At 45.4% G+C, this 19,432-nt stretch overlaps 1 protein-coding gene across 10 annotated transcripts in view; it reads right to left on the reverse strand.

Moving 5' to 3' along the window:
• The window catches only part of DENND1A (DENN domain containing 1A), a 406,341-nt gene extending 387,288 nt beyond the window's left edge, over window positions 1-19,053 (reverse strand). For all 10 annotated transcript variants that reach the window (XM_075015674.1, XM_075015669.1, XM_075015672.1 and 7 more), the window contains exon 1: window positions 18,952-19,053. In XM_075015674.1, coding sequence (XP_074871775.1) covers window positions 18,952-18,968 — 17 coding nt within the window. In that variant the 5' untranslated portion in view covers window positions 18,969-19,053. The remainder of the gene's footprint in view (window positions 1-18,951) is intronic.
• Window positions 19,054-19,432: the final 379 nt, after the last annotated feature.

Raw genomic sequence — 19,432 nt, forward strand, 5'->3', positions numbered from 1 at the left:
AAAGTGTTATTGCCAAAAACTTTAGTGACAAGAAAGTGATAGCATTCCCACACAATATGACAAATATCCCAGAAAAGAACAGTTTCGGCATCAAAAATCTTTCACTTGCCCAAGGGACTTTCATACCTCATAATTCCTTTATTGCCAACAGTCTGTTCTGTCTATTTTAGAAAACTCCTGGGGGTTCCCCTAACATGCCCAGATAGCCACTATGGCCAGTGCTCCATTCCTCTTCAGCCAGGTAATCAGAATTCACACAGCTCACTGTGAAAGCCTTCAGAACTCTTAAAAATCTATTTCTTGAAGGCTGCCTCTGCTACTTGTATTGCTGTCATGCCATCTTCTCAGGAAATGTGGGATGGCTATCACCCCAAATCCTCTCTTGCATGGAGTGCCAATTTCATCCTCACCATCATGCAAAGGTACCCCAAAATTGCAAATTGAGAGGGGAACACTATAATTTGGGAGAAATGGTAGAAAAAGGCCATCTTGTAGATTTCCCAGTTAGTCAAGGAGGAGGGGCCTCTCTCTTTTCTAACATGGAAGCAATCAGAGTAACCTGTCAGGCTCACTGGCATGGAAATACTTGCAACTAACATACTTGCTAACATATCAGCTTAGACCAGATGTCATAGAATTGCTAGAGACTTCTGAGCTACTGGGATATGCTTCATAAACTTCGTATGCCCATGTCAGTTATGCTTGCTTTATTAATTAAGAGGAACTCCACTGGTGTGAAATCCTTTGTGAATGTGTGCTAAGGCAAAGCCCTTAAAATAACCCAAATGATAGTGCATATTATGGAATGTTAAAAATGCTTCAGTGGCTCTCAGGCTACGCCTGATATACTGCGAAAGATTCTATTCAAAATGTAGTGGATTCCAGAGAAGTCATGCAAGATGTGGTCCTTGTCCACTGATGTTTGTTGGCACTATAATAAAGAAAGGAAGAATACTGGTGTACTGTAGCTGTGAAAAGTTGGACATGAGTGAAAACTGTGCTTAGTTTCAGCAACTAAACCTCAGATGAAAATTACATCCTTGGCTACGTACCTACTATGCTGAATTTAACTCCACCACAAAGACTTTGATACTTGAGGGCCACGTTGATTATAAAGTACATGATTTTCCAAAAATGGAGGAATAAGGCTTACGTCCAGAATAAAGCAGTGGTATTCAGATCTGTCTCAGTTAACAGCAAAAGAAAAATAGCATATCAAAGTAGAGAACTTTTATTAAATCAAAGAAATTGTTTCTCATCTTTTGATACATTTGGATAAAGACTGTTTTGCTTAAATAACGCCAGACTTCTATTCCACCAAAGCTCTCCCGTCCCCCCCGTACTTCATGCTCCCCCCCCTCTCTCTCTGGTATATTCTTGTCTATATGTGTATGACTTTTTATTGTCATTGTTACTTCCACCTGTCCATATTACAGCTATGTGAAATTGTCCATTTTTGTATTGTCCAGCCTTGCAGGTATGACAAGTTGAAAAGTCACAGTTTTATTCAATATCCTGCAAAATTTGTAGTACTTGGTAACATAAGAGCTGTAAATTTTTTTCTTTATGAATATTAATTTAAAAAAAAAATCAAAAAGCAGGACAAAACATGGACTGCAATTTTACTATATTTACATGTCTGATGTACACTAATGATTTATACCATCACATGGAAGATAATGTGACAATTACAAACACAAAATTAGTCATATAGAGGTGAAGGTACAATTTAAAGAAATATTTACTTTGTTATTTCCTTGGATTCATTTTTAACAGTGAAAAGATATATAAACAATATTCCACAATAAACACTAGTGTTTATAATTGACAAAAAACTACTTTTTCACAGAAGGAAAAGCTTACCAGGAGGTTCATTTGAGCAAATCAGAGTTCCACAATGCTCTTCAGATCATTTCTCATTTGAATCCCAACACCACACTCAATGGATCAGAATGTGTCTTGCCATGCCATATTCCCATGAAAACAAAAAAGCAGATGTAGCTCTTTAAAGGACTACCAAAATAATTTATTAGGTGATGAGCTTTCTTGGGACAGACCTGGTTCTTCAGATGTATAGCCTTACGAGAACAGACTCAACATATAAAGCAAGGACTCTTTCACATACTTTGATGTTTGACCTAACACTTACTTCTCCACCGCACACCCTCCCCTCTGTGCTCTTTCATCTGATTTGCCAATCTTGATTATAATTTTTCTGATTTGTCAACCCTGATAACAATTTTTGGACCTCTGTGCTTTATATATGGAGTTTCTTCTGGTATGGCTATAGATCTGAAGAAGTGGTCTGTCCCACAAAATCTCAACATCTAATTAATTACTTCGTTAGTCTTTAAAGTGTTACATTACTGCTTTTTTGTTTGGATGGAATAGTGACTAACACGGCCATCTCTCTGTCAATATTCCCATGAAGATAATTAATGTGGCATCAAGCCAAATCCCACACGTATTTAAATCAATAATAAATCTCACATTAGTTTCCACAGAGTAAGCAACTATATTTACAATCTTCGTGCCCTTTGGTACTTACATCATTGTTAAGAGATCAGTTTCTTTAATTTAACATGCCAATGACCCCAGATTGAGTTCCATTTAGCAGCCACCTTCTGTTTTTATTGATATTAATAAATTATGAGAAATTTAAAACTGACAAAGGAGTATAAATATTTGTAAAAAAAAAAAAAATGTTGCATGACTGAAACTAGGAGTCTCTGTTAGAGTATGATCCAAATGAAAAGATGGTTGGCTACAGAACTAGGCTGAAGATGAAGGATGAACAATGAAGATTCCATTATCTCTCTCACATGGCAATATTACCCTTTAACATATACTGCTGCAGTCTTCTCTTATCTTGCATAATCCTTCCTTTAATTTTAGCTTGTTTTCTTAATTAAAGTTTATATTACAGCTGTAAAAATATTTGAAATTATGTAGTAAAACACCAGCAGAGTTTTTTGGTATTTAAAGGGCTATGTTTAAGTCTTTTGGTGAAAACATTGCTTTACAGGCTGGCAAATAACACATACTATACACTGATACTTTCAGACAAAACAGCATTAAATTTTACATTTTAATATTCCATGACAAACCTCCATTTATTCCTGTGAATAGTGAAATCAAAGCAGTTTTCCCAAGTCAGAAAGTTTGTGTAAAAGAGTGCATTCTGACCCTCAACAAGCTAATATCTCAATAGGATAATGAGATTACTGTTTAGACTTGCTAAACATTTTAGCTACGTCTACACTAATGTAGCATATTTCGCTGTAGAGACATTGAAATAAGCTACTTGGATGCATAGCGTCTACACATCCTCTAGGGCTGGTGCCATTGATGTTCGATGTCAATGTAGCGACGGGCAACATTGAAGTGGGCCCCCAGGAGAGCATCTACACACAAAAGCATCTTCTTTTGAAATAAGGGGCCAGGAAAGCCTGTGGACAGGGTCACAGGGTGGACTAGCCCTTCCGAGGCAACAGCAAGCTGCTTCATTAAAGGGCCCCTCCCAAACACACTCGGCCTGCACAGCACAAGGCCTGCGGAATAGACACCAGAGTTGCAGAACCCATGCATGCAGCTATGGACCCCCAGCAGAAGCAGCAGCAGCAGCAGCCAGAAGCCCTCCAGGCTGTCGTGGAGCCAGGAGCCACCCCTGCTCAGCACTGCGCAGGAGGCCTCCCAGCACCTCCTGGAACGGGAGCCCTCCTTAGGGGATGAAGGGGCTGCCCCAGACCATGGGGCCCTCCTGGTCCTCTGCTGCCAGGTGCTCCATCACCATGGTGCTAGCCCACCACCTCAGAGTGGTGGGAGCACCGGGTCATGGGGGACTGGGACAATGATCACTGGCTTCAGAATTTCCAGATGAACTGGCAGATGTTTCTGAAGCTCTGCCAGTGGCTCACCCCTGCCCCGAGGCACCACAACACCCGCATGCAGTGCACCCTCACCATCGAGAAAAGGGTCGGCATCACTGTCTGGAAGTTGGCCATTCCAGACAGCTACCGATCTGCAGAATACCAGATTGGTGTGGGCAAAGCCACTGTTGGGGCCATTGTCATGGCTGTAAGGAGGCCTGGGCAGGGACCAATTGGGGAGTGGCGGGGGGGTCACAGAAGGGTCCGGGTAGGGGGCCCAGGGAGGTGCCCTGGGGCGGGCCAGCGCACCCAACACACCCTCATGGGTGCCCATGTCCCCTCTCCATAGGTGGTCCATATACTGAACGCCCTGCTGCTCCACAGGCTGGTGCAGACTGGGGACCTGGACGTGGCCATCACAGGGTTCACCGGCATGGGGTTCCCCAACTGCTTCAGGGCCCTGGATGGTACCCACATCCCCATCCATGCCCTGGAGCACAGTGGGGGATGCTTTATAAACAGGAAGGACTTGGTGATCCTCCAGGCCGTGGTGGACAGCTGGGGCCACTTCCAAGACATATATGTTGGCTGGCCCAGCTGCACGCACAATGCCTGCATTTTCTGGAACTTGGGCCTGTGCCTCCAGATGGAGGCGGGAACCTACATCCCCCAGAGGGATCTCCCTCTGCGGGACACCACCACGGCCCTCTGCCTTATAGAAGATGTGGCCTACCCCCTCCAGCCCTGGCTTATGAGGCCCTACACAGGCCACTTCAACACCAGCCAGCAGAGGTTCAATGCCCACCTGAACCACGCTTGCCAGGTTGTGGAGCAGGCTTTTGGCTGCTTCAAGGGCCACTGGTGCTGCCTCCTCATCAGCCTCAACTTGTGCCTCCTGAACATCCCCCAGGTTGTGGGCAGGTGCTGCACACTCCACAACATGGTGGACAGCAAGGAGGAGGAGTTCATGCAGGGGTGGACTGTGGAGGCTTGGCACAGCCTACCCCCCGCTAGCTGCCGCCCCCAGCCGCTAGGCCCACCATGAGGGGGTCTGGGTCCGGGAGGCTCTGTGGGAGTATTTTGACCAGGGGGCAGAGTGAGCACTGCCCTTGCCACACCTCCCGCACAGTGCCCTCACCACCCACATATGACACACTAGGATGTTTGAAAAATAAAACTGTTAGTATTGTATATACTAGCTAAAAACATGTCAAGCAATTCTTTAAACTGAACAAATGCCCTTGGGAAAACTATATCCATGTGGGGAATGCTACCTAAAGTGGGACGACGTAACTATCTACAACAGAGGCAGGGGGAACTATATACAGAGGCAGTGGGTGGGGGCTCGGTAGCCCAGTCCTTGGCCCCTCACTGTCCCACACCCAGTGTGGAGGGGCACAACCCCTGCCGGGTCCAGGTTGCCATACCCACCCCTTTTCCAGGGTCCCCATTGAGGCCAGGTGGGGGGCAAGAGGACCAGCAGATATGGACAGGTGGGCTCTGAAGCCCCAAAGTCCTCCTCAGCGGGCTCTGGTCCAGGGGGACTGCCAGGAGGGAGACCAGGTGGAGCAGCAGGGGGTGGCAGCCAGTCCGCTATCAGCTCCAGAGTGCCTGCGATGCAGTCGAATGTCCACATAAAGGACCCACCCCCCCAGGCCTCCTGGCACCAGGCCAGTGCCCGCTCCTCCAACTTGAGGTGATGCTCCGCCACCTCCACTTGGCGCCGAAGGGTGGCGAGGACCTCAGGGGGTTGGTGTCTGCTTGCAGCTGGCTCCAGTGGTGGCGGGCCGGTCCTGGCGGTGGACACTGCCTCAGCTGGCTGCGGTCCACGCCCTGCCTGGCTGCCACACTGCGACATCCCTGGCGGGCTGTCTGGCATCACAGAGACTGTAGCGCTGTCATGGCCCTCAGATGGCGTGGCTGTCGAGAGCAGGAAAAATAGAGGACGTCCGGTAGTACTGTGCCCTCACCTGTGGCCCATGGCCCCCACCATCCCATGGGTGCCGTGTCCCCATCCCCTGTCCCCCAGCCATGGGCCCGGTGTCCCTGTAAGCAGCCCCCCTTTGGGAGTTCAGCCCCCCCTCCCCCCCCCCGGGGATGGGGCATGGAGCTGTCAGCAGTGGCAAGTGCTGACAGGCCCTGGGGGTCATGCTGCTGTCCCAGGACTGTGGTCTGGCTGGGCTGTGGCAGGCTGGGGTCAGCTGGTAATTTTGGGAGGGCCCCAGTCGTGTCCCATCCCCCCGCACCATAACCCGGGGGTGTGCGCCCAGTGGGGTACATACCTGAAGGTCCACTCCTGCGGTCAGGGGACACCTGTTGGGTGGACGCCCTGCTGGAGTTCTGGGAGGGGAGGTCTACTAGGAGCTCCCCATCACTGAGCCCTCCTCTGTGGTCCCGGGGGCTGGCTCCTCTGGAGGCCCCTGGGGTGCAGGGCTGGCCTCCGGGCCAGACCCCTGGTCCGAGGCTTGCTGGGGCTCCTCAGCCGTGGTGTTAAGGACGGTCAGAGGGGGAGGAGGTATACCAGGGGGCCAGGAGTTCCCCGAGCTCCCTCTAATAGGGGCAAGTGGTGGAGGCAGCCCTAGACCAGCTGGCTGTGTCCCAGGCCTGGGCATAACCCTGCTGCAACTCCTTGACTTTACTCCTGACATGGTCAGGAGTGTGGGCAGGGTGACCCCAGCTGACCAGACCCTGGTCCAGCCAGGCGAATGCCTCTGCATTCCGCCGCTTGCTCCGCATTACTTGGAGCACCTCCTCCTCACCCCAGAGCCCCAGCAGGTCTCAGAGCTCGGCATCGGTCCAGAAATGGCCCCACCGCCTCTGCCCTCCCTCTGCTGCACACCTTGGAGCCCTGGGGGCACTCAGGGGGCAGGCTGGCTGCCATGGGTGGTGGGAGGGCAGCTCGGGGCCTATTGAGGGCTTGCAGAGCCAGTATGTATGGGTGCTGCTGACTGTCCACTCTCAGCTTCCTGCCACAGGAAATCCAGGTCTGTGGTGCTTTAAAGGCTGCTGTGCACAGTGACCATAGAGCCCCACAGGGGCTGGACAGCAAGTCTCAAACCCTCAGCTGATTGCTGCCATGGAAGACCCTGCTATTTCAAAGTAGCAGGATGCAGATCGTGTATACACGCCCTACTTCGACATTCAACATTGAAGTAGGGCTCTATTCCCATCTTCTGATGGGGATAGCAATTTCGATTTCTCACCACCTAACGTTGATTTCAACTTTGAAGTAGCGCACAGTGTGTGTGTAGATGCGACGCGCTATTTCAAAGCTGGGCTGGCTACTTCAAAATAGTCGGCTAGTGTAGACATGGCTTTTATAAGTTTTTGTGGAATTAAAGGAAGAAGTGCTTCCAAGACTTCACCATTCACAGAGTAACTTACTAAACAAACACACTATATGCATATTTGATAAACATTACTGTGCATCACTTATTGTTTAAAATAATCTCATGCCAGGTGCTCAGAGTACAGACTCTCCAAGTAAGTTTGCCAGTTCAAAAATAGAGTAGACCTTCAATACTTTGTGCTAAGTATCAATCACAAAATTTTATGAATTAGCAAATAAGAACATAAATAGGATTAGAAATAACAAGGACACAGCATCACAATACTCACTTGGTTCATTTATTTTAAAAACTGATTTGAAGCAGATACTGAGGCATATTTTAGAAAAGCAGACTCTTGTAATACCCTTATTAACATGCTCTGATGTTTTCTAAGAATGGATCTTATGGTTTACTTAAAAGAATTCTCATGAAAGAAAAAGAGCTATTTTCAAGACAATTCACTCTAAGAGAAAACTAAGTTTACCTTCAAAATAATGTGTTTATGCACTTTTTAAAAGCAAAATTCTGACCTACGCCAATAGAAAATTAAGATTTATGAAAAACATAACCAAGTGACATTCTTCCCACTAAAGTTAGAAATTTAGGAAGTACACTCATGCCTCGCTATAAGAGCACAATTGGTTCTCAACTTTCTACTCATAGGCGAAAACTCGTAAGAGGGACACTAAATTGCCATTAAAATACATGTTAAAGTGTCTGATTGGTTCCTAATGCTCCTAACTCAGTGAAGAAGCAGCAGCATGTGGTGCTGGTTTTGAAAGGTAAGTGAACCTTGGGTTTGGGGGTTGTTGAGGGTTAAAGGCTGCGGGCAGTTTGGGGCCGTGAGCGGGAGGGAGGGTTAAAACCTGGTGGCGGGTTGGGTCCATGGGGCAGGCAGGTGGGTGTTCAGGCTGTGGTGGTTTGGGGTCTGTGGGGCCGACGGTGGGGTTAAGGCTGCGGCAGTTTGGAGTCTGTAAATCTGTACCTCATTTGCATTTACGATTTCCTTCATTTGCATGCCTCTTTTGAAAGAGAAATGCTGGTGAAGACACAGCCCCTAAGTATAGACATACATATACACAGCCACAAAAACAAAAATTATGGAATCAATGTTTGCTACTTTCACATTGTTCATGTTATATCCCTTCACCAACCCTCCAACTATCTTTTCCATTCAAATAAATTCTTCTGGGCAAGGACCACCTGCACCTTTGTTTTTGAACAGTGCCTAGCACAATGGCAGGCAACCTGCAGCCAACGGGCTGTATGTGGACCATCAGGGTTCTGTATGAGGACCATGTGACATTTTGTTTACCATTGCCTATGTACAAGGCTGACAGATTCTGCTGGGTTCTATCTGTGTAGGATTTTTAATACTACTATTACTAACATGACACACACAAAGTAAGGGAATAAGAAGTGAGGTGCATGCTAACTGCAGACAACTTTGACCATAAGAGCCAGGCACTCTTGCATCCAATCAAATTGTCATTACAGTTCAGTCAGCACAGCCCACAAATTCTAGGTATGAAAGCACTATTAACAAAAACTACCCTATTCTGTCAAAACAAAAAGTAGTCAAGTAGCACTTTAAAGACTAGCAAAATAATTTATTAGGTGAGCTTTCATGGGACAGACCCACTTCTTCAGACCACAGTCATACCAGAACAGACTCAATATTTAAGGCACAGAGAACCAAAAACAGTAATCAAGAAGGAGAAATCAGAAAAAAAAATGATCAAGGTGAGCAAATCAGAGAGTGAAGGGGTGGGGCGGGGGAAAGGTCAAGAATTAGATTAAGCCAAGTATGCAGACGAGCCCCTATAATGACTCAGAAAATTCCCATCCCGGTTCAAACCACGTTAAATGTGCCAAATTTGAATATAAAAGTCAGCTCTCGTCCCCTACTACTCCTCCTCTACTTAAGATACATTGATGACATCTTTATGATTTGGACCCATGGTATAGAGACTCTAGAAGAATTCCACAGAGACTTTAACAATCTGCATCCCACCATCAACTTATGCCTCGATTACTCCATGCAAGAGATACATTTCCTGGACACTACAGTACTAATCAAGGATGGCCTGATCAGTACCACACTGTACCGAAAACCCACTGATGGCTATACTTACTTACACCCTTCCAGCTGCCATCCTGCACACTTAACTAGATCCATTGTTGACAGTCAAGCTCTTAGATACAATCGCATTTGCTCTGATCCAACTGACAGAGACAAAAACTACAAGATCTTTACCAAATATTCATAAACCTGAATTACCCACAAGGAGAAGTAAAAAAAACAAATAGACAGGGCCAGATGAATACCCAGAGACCAACTACTCCAAGATCGGCCCAAAAAAGTCAAGAACAGAACACCACTGGTCATCACCTACAGCCCCCAACTCAAACCACTGCAATGAATTATTAAAGATCTACAACCTATCCTTAATCAGGATGCCACACTCCAGAAGGCCCTAGGTGACATGCCTGTTCTCTCCCACAGACAACCTTCCAACCTTATGAGGATCCTCACCAACAGCCACAGTCTATATCCCAGGAATACCAGTCCTAGAACCTTTCCTTGCAACAAAGCCCGCTGCCAGCTCTGTCCACATATCTTCTCTGGAAATACCATCACTGGACTTAACCAGGTTAGTCACAGAATCACAGGCACGTTCTCATAATGTTTGTAGAGGAGCATATGTGCCATCATGTGCCAACAATGCCCAGATGCTTTGTACATTGGACAGACTTATAACTCCCTTAGACAAAGGGTTAATGGCACAAAACAGACATCAAAACACTCCAGATCCACAAACCAGTCAGGTAACATTTTAATGGAATGGGCCATTCTGTTAAAGACTTAAGAGTATGCGTATTACCTTAAAAAAGACTTTTGCACCACTATTCAAAGGGAAGCAGGCGAGCTGGCTTTTATATTCAAATTCAGCACATTAACACGTGGTTTCAACCAGGATGGGAATTTTCTGAGTCACTATAGGGGCTCGTCTGCATACTTGGCTTAATCTAATTCTTGACCTTCCCCCCGCCCCACCCCTCCACTCTCTGATTTGCTCACCTTGATCATTTTTTTCTGATTTGTCCTTCTTGATTACTGTTTTTGGTTCTCTGTGCCTTAAATATTGAGTCTGTTCTGGTATGGCTATGGTCTGAAGAAGTGGGTCTGTCCCACAAAAGCTCACCTAATAAATTATTTTGCTAGTCTTTCAAGTGCTACTTGACTGCTTTTTGTTTTGCTAGTGTATAGACTAGCACAGCTCCCTCTCTGTTGCTACCCTATTCTCGGAGACTTCCCTGGTTACGACAATCTTGCAGCCCACTGAGAACGACCACTCTTGCGGCCTTGATTGCCAATTGCTGGGACAATCCACAAAAGCTTATGTCCAAATAAGTCTGTTAGTCTTTAAGATACCTCATTATTTTTGTTGAAACAGACTAACACATCTACCCCTCTGAAACAAACACAGGTAGGCACCCAGCTCCAGCTGAAATTCAACTGGATTTAGATGCATAATTCCCTTACACTCCTTGGAAAGTACAGCTATTGAAAGTCTAGTGCAATAGAGAAACTTAAATTTTACCACTATATGCACTTCCTTTATGCTGTATGGTGTTTGATGTTGAGAGCAATGGTTTTCAACCTTTTTTCATTTGCTAATGGAGGAGTGGACCCTTTAGGAAATCTTAGGCATAGTCTGTAGAGCCCCTGGGATCTGCAGATTGGAGGTTGAAAACCATTGGTCTAGAATGACATGAGGCCTCATTTGTATCGTGCTCTTCATACTAATGGTCTCAACGCAAATTACATATGGAGGTTGAACCTTTCCAGACCAGCACGTTCAGGACCTGACTCATTCTGAACGAGAGGCTGCCAAACCAGAGAGATTCAACTTGTACCAGCTTACACTGATTTTGCCATAAGGATATAATTGTTGATATAACGACAGAGTGCTTTAAAATCCTTGGTGAAAGATGCTTTAGAACTAAAATATATAAAGTAAACTTTCCTTTATCCGGTATTCGTTCAACCAGAACTCTCAGATAACCAGCACAAACATGCCACTTTCTGTTCTGAGAACAAAACTGAGCTTGGACGTCTCTCCCAGCCACAAGGCTGCCAGTGTTTCCCCAGTCATGGCTAGCTCCCCTGCCACACAGTTGCCAGCATTCCCCCGGCCCCCAAGTTGCCGGCATTCCCCCAACACCCTGGCCAGCTCCCCCAACCCTGGAGCAGCTGGCATTCCCCCAGCTGGCTTCACAGCCCCAGAGCTGCTGGCGTTTTCCTGGCCCCGGTTGGGGATCTTGCGGCTTTGTCTCTCCCAGGTTGCCTGTGCCTCTCCTAAGCCCTGTCTCTGCCTCCCTGGCTGCTCTCTCTTAACCAGCATATTTGAATATCCAGCAACCTCCCAGCCCGTGGGCTGATGGATACAAGTTTACCGTGTCTGTATATATAGATAGTTATAGTTCTCATTTGGATTATGTTCAGTAGAGACAGTCATTAAACTTTGTTTGCCTTTCTGTTGGACACCTGCAGGACTCTTGAATCCGTATTTGCCAATTATTGCTATTCAGACAAAAACAGAGATTTCAAGCATACTTTGCTTGCTGGGTTGCAAGCAATTTTACTTTTAAATATCTCAACAGCAAAATTTTAAGTTTAAAGCAATGTGAAGCATAGAACTAACTCAAAACATTATACTCATTCATTTGGCTGGTGGCATTAAATCCTTCCACCCCTGCCAGCAGAAAAAAAGTGAAAATGCAAAACATTTATGACCAGAGTTTGGAAAACTCACATGCCCTTATCAAGCAGGACTCTTTCCCAAAAGCTTCTGCAGAATTGAAAAATTCAACATTTTTAAAAAATAGATTTCTTGCCCTTGCAGTTACATAGGCAATCTTCCAAACATGAGCCAAGTAAAAGCTGGTATCAAGCTGCCATCCAAAGTAAGCAGATAAGCAAGACACAGCAGAGTGAAAATTGAGCACTATTCAGCGTTGTTTAGAACCATACAGGCTAGAGGTTCCCAAACTACATATGACTCCCCCGACACATTTTGACTGGCACGCTGACTTCAATGGCATTGTAGTTTGTGTGTGACCTGTGTGCTGCGTGCAACTCTCATGCAGCCCGTTAGGCTAATCCACTGGCAGGCCATAAGAGTTTGTTTTCATTGAGCATCCATGGTTCCCCATTCCCAGTCAATGGGAGCAGTGGAAAGCAGTACAGGCCACAGGGATGTGCTGGCTGCCACTGTCCACAGTTCCCATTGACCAGAATCACTGAAACATGGGCACTGGGACCTGCAGGGGGCCATGCCTGCAAATGTGATAGGACACAGCTCTGGTTGAATAAGGGTGATCTCAAGAGTTTTGGACTTGGTGTGCTATACAGACACTCAGAAAAGGTGCTTGTGCAAATCCATGCTTGCTTTTTCAATACTAAGTTTAACAGAACTCAAATTTTAACACACATTGGCTACGTCTACACTAGCCCCAGACTTCGAAATGGCCACGCAAATGGCCATTTCGAAGTTTACTAATGAAGCGCTGAAATGCATATTCAGAGCTTCATTAGCATGCGGGCGGCTGCGGCGCTTCGAAATTGATGCGGCTTGTCCCGACGGGACTCCTTTTCGAAAGGACCCCGCCTATTTCGAAGTCCCCTTATTCCCATCTGCTCATGGGAATAAGGGGACTTCGAAGTAGGCGGGGTCCTTTCGAAAAGGAGCCCCGTCAGGACGAGCCGCGTCAATTTCGAAGCGCCGTAGCCTCCCGCATGCTAATGAAGCGGTGAATATGCATTTCAGCGCTTCATTAGTAAACTTCGAAATGGCCATTTCGAAGTTTGGGGCTAGTGTAGACACGGCCATGGGCATATTTAACACAACTTTTAACCACTGGAACACTTGTCGTTCAGCATATATTGCTTCTGGTGCTAAACACTGTTCTGTAGAAATGCAGTGGTAGAACATGAGGTTCCCACATGGAAATTAATCAAAACAAACATGTACACATGGCTACAAGAAAGCACTCTACAGGACTTGATGCAGTAAAGACAAAACTAAGCCCATAAGCTCTTCTCCATCCTCTTTTTCTGGCCACACACTACTTCCCATCACATCTCCCTTCTCCATTGTCCTTTCCCTCTACTTTCCCAACATGCCACCGCCTCTTCCTCCCCCTTACCTACCTCACCATGCACACTTCTAAATAGATTGATTATCTACACTTACCAACTTTCTCTCACTCTCTGCTGTCTTGTCTATGTTAGCTGTAAGCTCTTCAGGGTAGGACTAGTCTCTTATACCTTTAGAATTATGTACAAAATGTATATTATTTTCTATAATAGATTCGCTCCAGTCTACCATAAGAGCAAGACTAAATGATGTTGTCCTGGCAGCTGAAAGTTTAGGGACCTCTAGCTAAGGCAAAAGTTATAGTGAAAAACCAAAACAGCAATTTCACTCTGCTGCTACTAAAGAAACCTAGGAGTTGTAGGAGAAGCAGTGCAATTACAACCGTCTCAAACAACAGAGGCATGGAGGGGTAAGGAAGATATCCTATTACAACAACTTGCAGGCAACTAATTAGATGTAAAGTAGTGGACAGCCATCATACCCCCTCACAGAACACAACAGGCTTTGGCGGGGATGGGGCCTTCAGATTTATCATATCCCCCCACTCAATGGCTGATGCAGAAGAAAAGTCCAGTGATATGGCCCTCATGAGAATTCATGCATTCTCACTTTTCCTAGCAGCTGAGGTTGATTTCTCTCCTGGAAATTGCCCCTGGACAGCAGATGTCTCCACCCTACATGCATATCAAAAAGTTTGGCCAACAGCTTACTTTACAGGGTTTAGCCCCCTTACATCTTCCTCCTCAGACCAACTTCTCTCTCACCCCATATAAATGGGAATTTGAAAATGACCCAATTTATTTGTGTTTTAAGTACATCCTCCTCTTACACACATACACAGTCACCACAACCACTGTCAAATTGCAGTGTAATTTCCTGCTATATCTCTAGACCTTCATTTAAATTACATTATACTAACCACACTGTGGTCCTCAAAAATTTCTCCTGAACTAAGAAAGACTGATAAATATTTATTAGTGCTTCAGCAGCATTCCTCTCTTGCTGTACCACTATTGGATGCATTTCATCTGAGCCATTCTCCCTACTGCCAACCCTGTAAACCCTTTAAATCAGGGATTCACAACCTATAGGTCGGGACCCAAACATGTGTTGCCATTAGATTTGTTATGGGTTGCCAGCAGTTCTGAGCTACATGCGGCTCTTAAAGGAGCCATTAGTAGCTCCTTAACACTGCCACACCCAGCAGCGATCAATAGAGAAGCAATTACGCATCACAAAAACAGCTTCTCCACCTTTGATATTCGTAGCCACCCCAGACAAGCCCCATAATAGAGTCTTGCACGAAGCAATTTTTGCCCCCTTCCACCTTCCCCCCACTTCTGTTCTATGTAGCTGATTTGTCAGTTTTCATTTTTTGTTTGTATCTCTCCCCAGCCCCTCCAGGCTCTGATTGTGACTCTCCCAGGCCCCCCAGCCCGAGTGACTCCCCCAGCCTCTGAGTGTGACCCTCCTAGCCCCTGAACCCAAGTGTGACCCCCCCAGTCTGAGTGTGACCAGCCCCCAGCCCCCCAAACTCCCTAGCCTCTGAGTGTTACTCACTCAGCCCAAGTGTGACCCTCCCAGACCCTCTAGCCTGAGTGTGGGGTTTAAAATGGGGGCATATGGGGGAGCTGTTTGGGGATGAAGGTATTTTCCCCACCCCAACTCAGATTAACTATCATAATAAAATAATTAACTATAATAAACAGTGTTATTATTTTACTATTAATAATGTATTTTCCCTTTTTCTATTAAATAACTACTATGAATATATAAACATGAGGGGACACAATTTCATATTCTTGCCTCAGGTACAAAATTTCCTAGTTACAGCACTGCTCCCCCCAGCCCCATCTTTGAATTGCCTTGGGTCACCAAGTCTTCCTGAATTGTCAAAATAGGTCCCCATCTGGAAAAGGCCGGGAACTGCTGCTTTAAATGCAGCTAGTTACATCTACACCTTCTGCTTCTCTTCTCACAACACACTTGGTTTAACAATTAAATTACCTTTTTTCTTTTGTAACAGCAGATACAAAATTACTGTTAAAGTCTCCCTCAGTAACAAAAATTGGTCCAATAAAAGATATTACCTCGCCCACTTTGTTCCTCTGATAAAGCATGTGTTCAAACTTGACCTCCTGTTTCTTTGACCAGGAATTTGAATGAACTGCTGTAAACCACTGTTTCCCCACCAATAGGTACAAGGAAGCAACTCGATATGGTGATTCTGCAATTTAGTGTCAAGGTCAAAGCACTAAAAACCCCTGAATCAATTCTCCTTTTAAAGGGTCTGTTACTTTCATACACCTTTTCAGGAAAATCAACAGGATATGGATCTAGTTAGACTTTGGTTTCTTTTTTAGTTTCTTATCTCACTCTTTTTCCATTGTAGAACCCTTTGCACGTCCCCACCTACAGCGCCCCATAGTACTTCCTATTGTTTCTAGCCTGTCTACCAACTTGATGTCATAATTTTCACATCAGATAAAAAAGAAAGATCCTCTAGTGCAAGTACATTTTATTTAGTAAAGTAATTGCTTTCTCAAAACCTTGTTTTTGTTTGGCTTGGGAACCAAATCTGTTTCTTGCAGAACAATACTCCTGCTAGCTTACAGCCCACTGAGCATTTACTGCTGTCCTCTACATTCCTCCTTACTCTATCCACTGGCTAATAAAAGTTACACAATATTCAGTTCAAACTGTCTGCTCCTATGCTATTCAGGTACAACACATCATTACTCTAGCTATATTTAATATGCTCTTCTTTCACATAAATCCCACACATTCTATTACACTTTATACAGTAAGCCAATTTATTTACCACTATTAAGGCTGAACACACAAGCTTTAATGTTTAGCTGGCAGTAAACTCAAAAGAAAAACTTTACTTCCTTTTGCACATCACAGTCAAGAGCGATCCAAACCAAAACCTAAACATCCTCACCATTTTCTATAGCTATGCTGTACACATGGGCAGGGAAATCCAAAACTGCCATCTGACAAAATCATTTTCTTCTGTTTAGTTAATTTCAGATCCTAGAAAATGAGTACATCACTGGCTGGTTCCCTGAAGGAAAAGTAACAGAGATAGCCGTGTTAGTCTGTATTCTGTCAAAACAAAAAAGCAGTCACATAGCACTTTGTAGTCATATAGTCTTTAAAGTGTTACATGGCTGCTCTTTGATCCTGAAGGAAAAGTGTATCTTCAGTTATATCCCACTGATGCATAAAATGCTTTAAAGTTCAAAATTCAAACTAATGAAACACAGATCCTAGACAGAGAAATGTCTGTGTTTCAGAAAATTAAAGACACATATAGAAAACTGTCTGCAAACATTCCCACGAACTCAATAAACTGATCTGTTTTCCCTTATGAGAAAAAAAATCTGCTTGCAAAGAGATGGGGGTAGATAGGCCAAGAGAACAAAGGGAGATTCAAGTAGTAGTTGGGACCATTTAGAATTTCAAAAAAGAAGCTGAACACTTCCAAAGGATGCTAGCAATTTGTAAGGTACTTGTATTTACTTAAAGCTAGTATTTTTCAAAAAATTTAACTGCTAGTTAAATTAACCAAAGTGAACTAAACCATGCACTTACTTGATGAAATTATGGACAAGAATTTCAAATGTCCCATGCCCTTCTTCAAAAAGTTAATATGGATTTCATATACTAATTCAATCGTTTCATTTTTCTGCATTAAACTAGTAAGAAGTCTGTAGCAATGTAAAACAGAAAAGAGGACTTAGAAAACTGTGTAAAAACAAGAGTCTCTGTTGGCTGATTTACACATTTTATTGACCCTAGCAATGCAAAAGATGAAAGCTACTCCAGGAAGTACATTTAACAGAAAATCTTTTGGTGACTCACACAGCAGGTCATGAAGCAAGCAACCTACCAAGTCACATGCATTTGGATGGAGATTCAATCATTCTGCATTCATTTTAACACTGTTTTTCAAGTGTCTGTCCTCATTTTATTTGGGCACCCTTGAAAATGTTTGTAAAATACAATAAGAGAGACCTCTTAATTACCCCTAATATCAAATCAATTCATCCAGCAACAACAATAGCAAAATATTAATCTGACCAGAAAACTTCAGAGTACTATATCACCAATACACAACTCTGTCTTCTCACTTATATCTCTTTATGGGTAATGGAGAAGTGGGCCTTGTAGCACACCTAGAGGGATGACAAATGTAAAGGTTTTCCTTTCTCATTTCCTCTGAGAGCCAAAGGTCATAGAGTCACAACACAATGTGCTGTTATCCACCACTCTCCCATGTCTGTGGAGGCACAGTTCAGGCATCTGTGCTTACTGTAAATACAACAGTATGTCCTTTAAATAAGAAGGTGCACTACCATTATAAATCAAAAAACAATATCTTAAAATCAAGCCAGAAATCAATAGGCAAAAATCAGAGAGGCTTGTACAGCACAGGTTCAATATTTGTGCAAAAGGAAGCATAACTTAAGCAAGTCACCAAACTCTGTATCTGCTGAAGTTTCTGAATAGACGTAACCCATAGTCCTATGCAAAACTTCAGTGCCTAATTTTGAGGTGATAGAAACAAAGGAGTAAACTTTAATCTGTATCTACAAGAACGGGTACAGCCTCCACAGATCAAAAATAGCTGACTTGTCTGTAGCTGCTACCTATGTTTGTACATGGTAAACAAGATGGGTGGCAAACTAGAACCCTATACAACTAAAGTGCCTTATGAGAGGAACAACTACAAAAGTGCTCATCAAAGTAAGAACAGAGCCATTTGATCAACCCCTTTTACCACTATTACCGTACACAAACATGTCAGCTCCTCCGGATGAAAACAGATTTCCCAGGCACACCTCTGCTGCTTATTTATAATGTTAGCTTAACTAAAAATCTCCATTAATTCATGTTGTTAATTGTTTTTATTTGACAGGCTTGAATATGAAAGCAAGGCTTACCAAACCAGACAGCACCTCTAGCAGGGCCCTCATCATCTTAGTACTGCTGTATGGGGAGGAGAGATAGCAGCAGTTTCAAGCCGGTACTCCCCACACCCTCTGTCCCTCCTTCCATTAAAGTCCCATCCCTCACTTCACGCATACTCACTCCTCCCATTTTCTAGGCCTGCTGGCTGAAGCTCAATCTAGCCCTCAATCTTTGGCTGAAGACCTCCCATCTAATCAGAGAAGACTGGGGCCTCATGCCCCCTGAAACCCCTTTTAACCCAGCACCTGAACAGCGAAGGTGGCCCCCCTGAGGACGACCTCAGGCAGCTCTGGCCTACAAACGGACAGATTTCATCCCTGAGTGAAGCACGTAAGCCTGCGCCTGAAGCTAGCACACAAGGGACACCATCCTCAGAGCCTCGCTGTACACACCCACCATTCTCAGCCCGGCAGGGAGGAAGCCACAAGCAAGGGACAAAGGGGTATGAAGGTGACGGAAGCGCCTCTCTCCCAGGTCCCGCAGGTTGGGCTGGGGGGGCTTCCCCCTCTGCCCGCCCCTCCCCTCTCCTGGGGCCTGTAGGGCTCCCCCATTTCCCCCTGCCCTCCCTTGAGAGACCCGGCAGCTAGACTGAGGGCCTTCCCGGGCACTCACTTGATCCTGGATCCCATGGTCTCTGGGGGGCCGCATGGACCGGGGGTAGAGGGACTCGGTGGGCTGTGCTCTCTCCTCCGCCTGCCCCTCAGACTCACTCCATCCCAGCCGGCGCCACGGTCGCCTAGGTAGAGTCACAGCACCGCGCGAGGGCTGCTGGGAGCTGTAGTATGCCCTCGGCCAGACCCGCAGGAGCAGTGTGAGAACTTGACTACCCGGCCGGCCGCCGCGCCGCCTCCCCTTGTTGGCATAGCAACGCACGGCAAGGGAGGGCGCGCGCGCTTCAACCGCATTCAACGTTGGCTGAGTGGAGAGAGGAACCGCCCCTCAGTGGGCGGCCACCTCAGAGCTCCCTGCCATAGACACTCAAGAGTCCCCACCTACGCGGCATAGACAGGGGTCAGGCGCTTCACAGCCGCTCTCAGCTCCAGGCAGCGACCCTCTTTGCTAGAGCAGTCTTCAGCGCTTTTGGTACCAGCAC

The sequence above is a fragment of the Carettochelys insculpta genome, chromosome 21, assembly GCF_033958435.1.
Source record: "Carettochelys insculpta isolate YL-2023 chromosome 21, ASM3395843v1, whole genome shotgun sequence".
Taxonomy (NCBI): Eukaryota; Metazoa; Chordata; order Testudines; family Carettochelyidae; genus Carettochelys; species Carettochelys insculpta.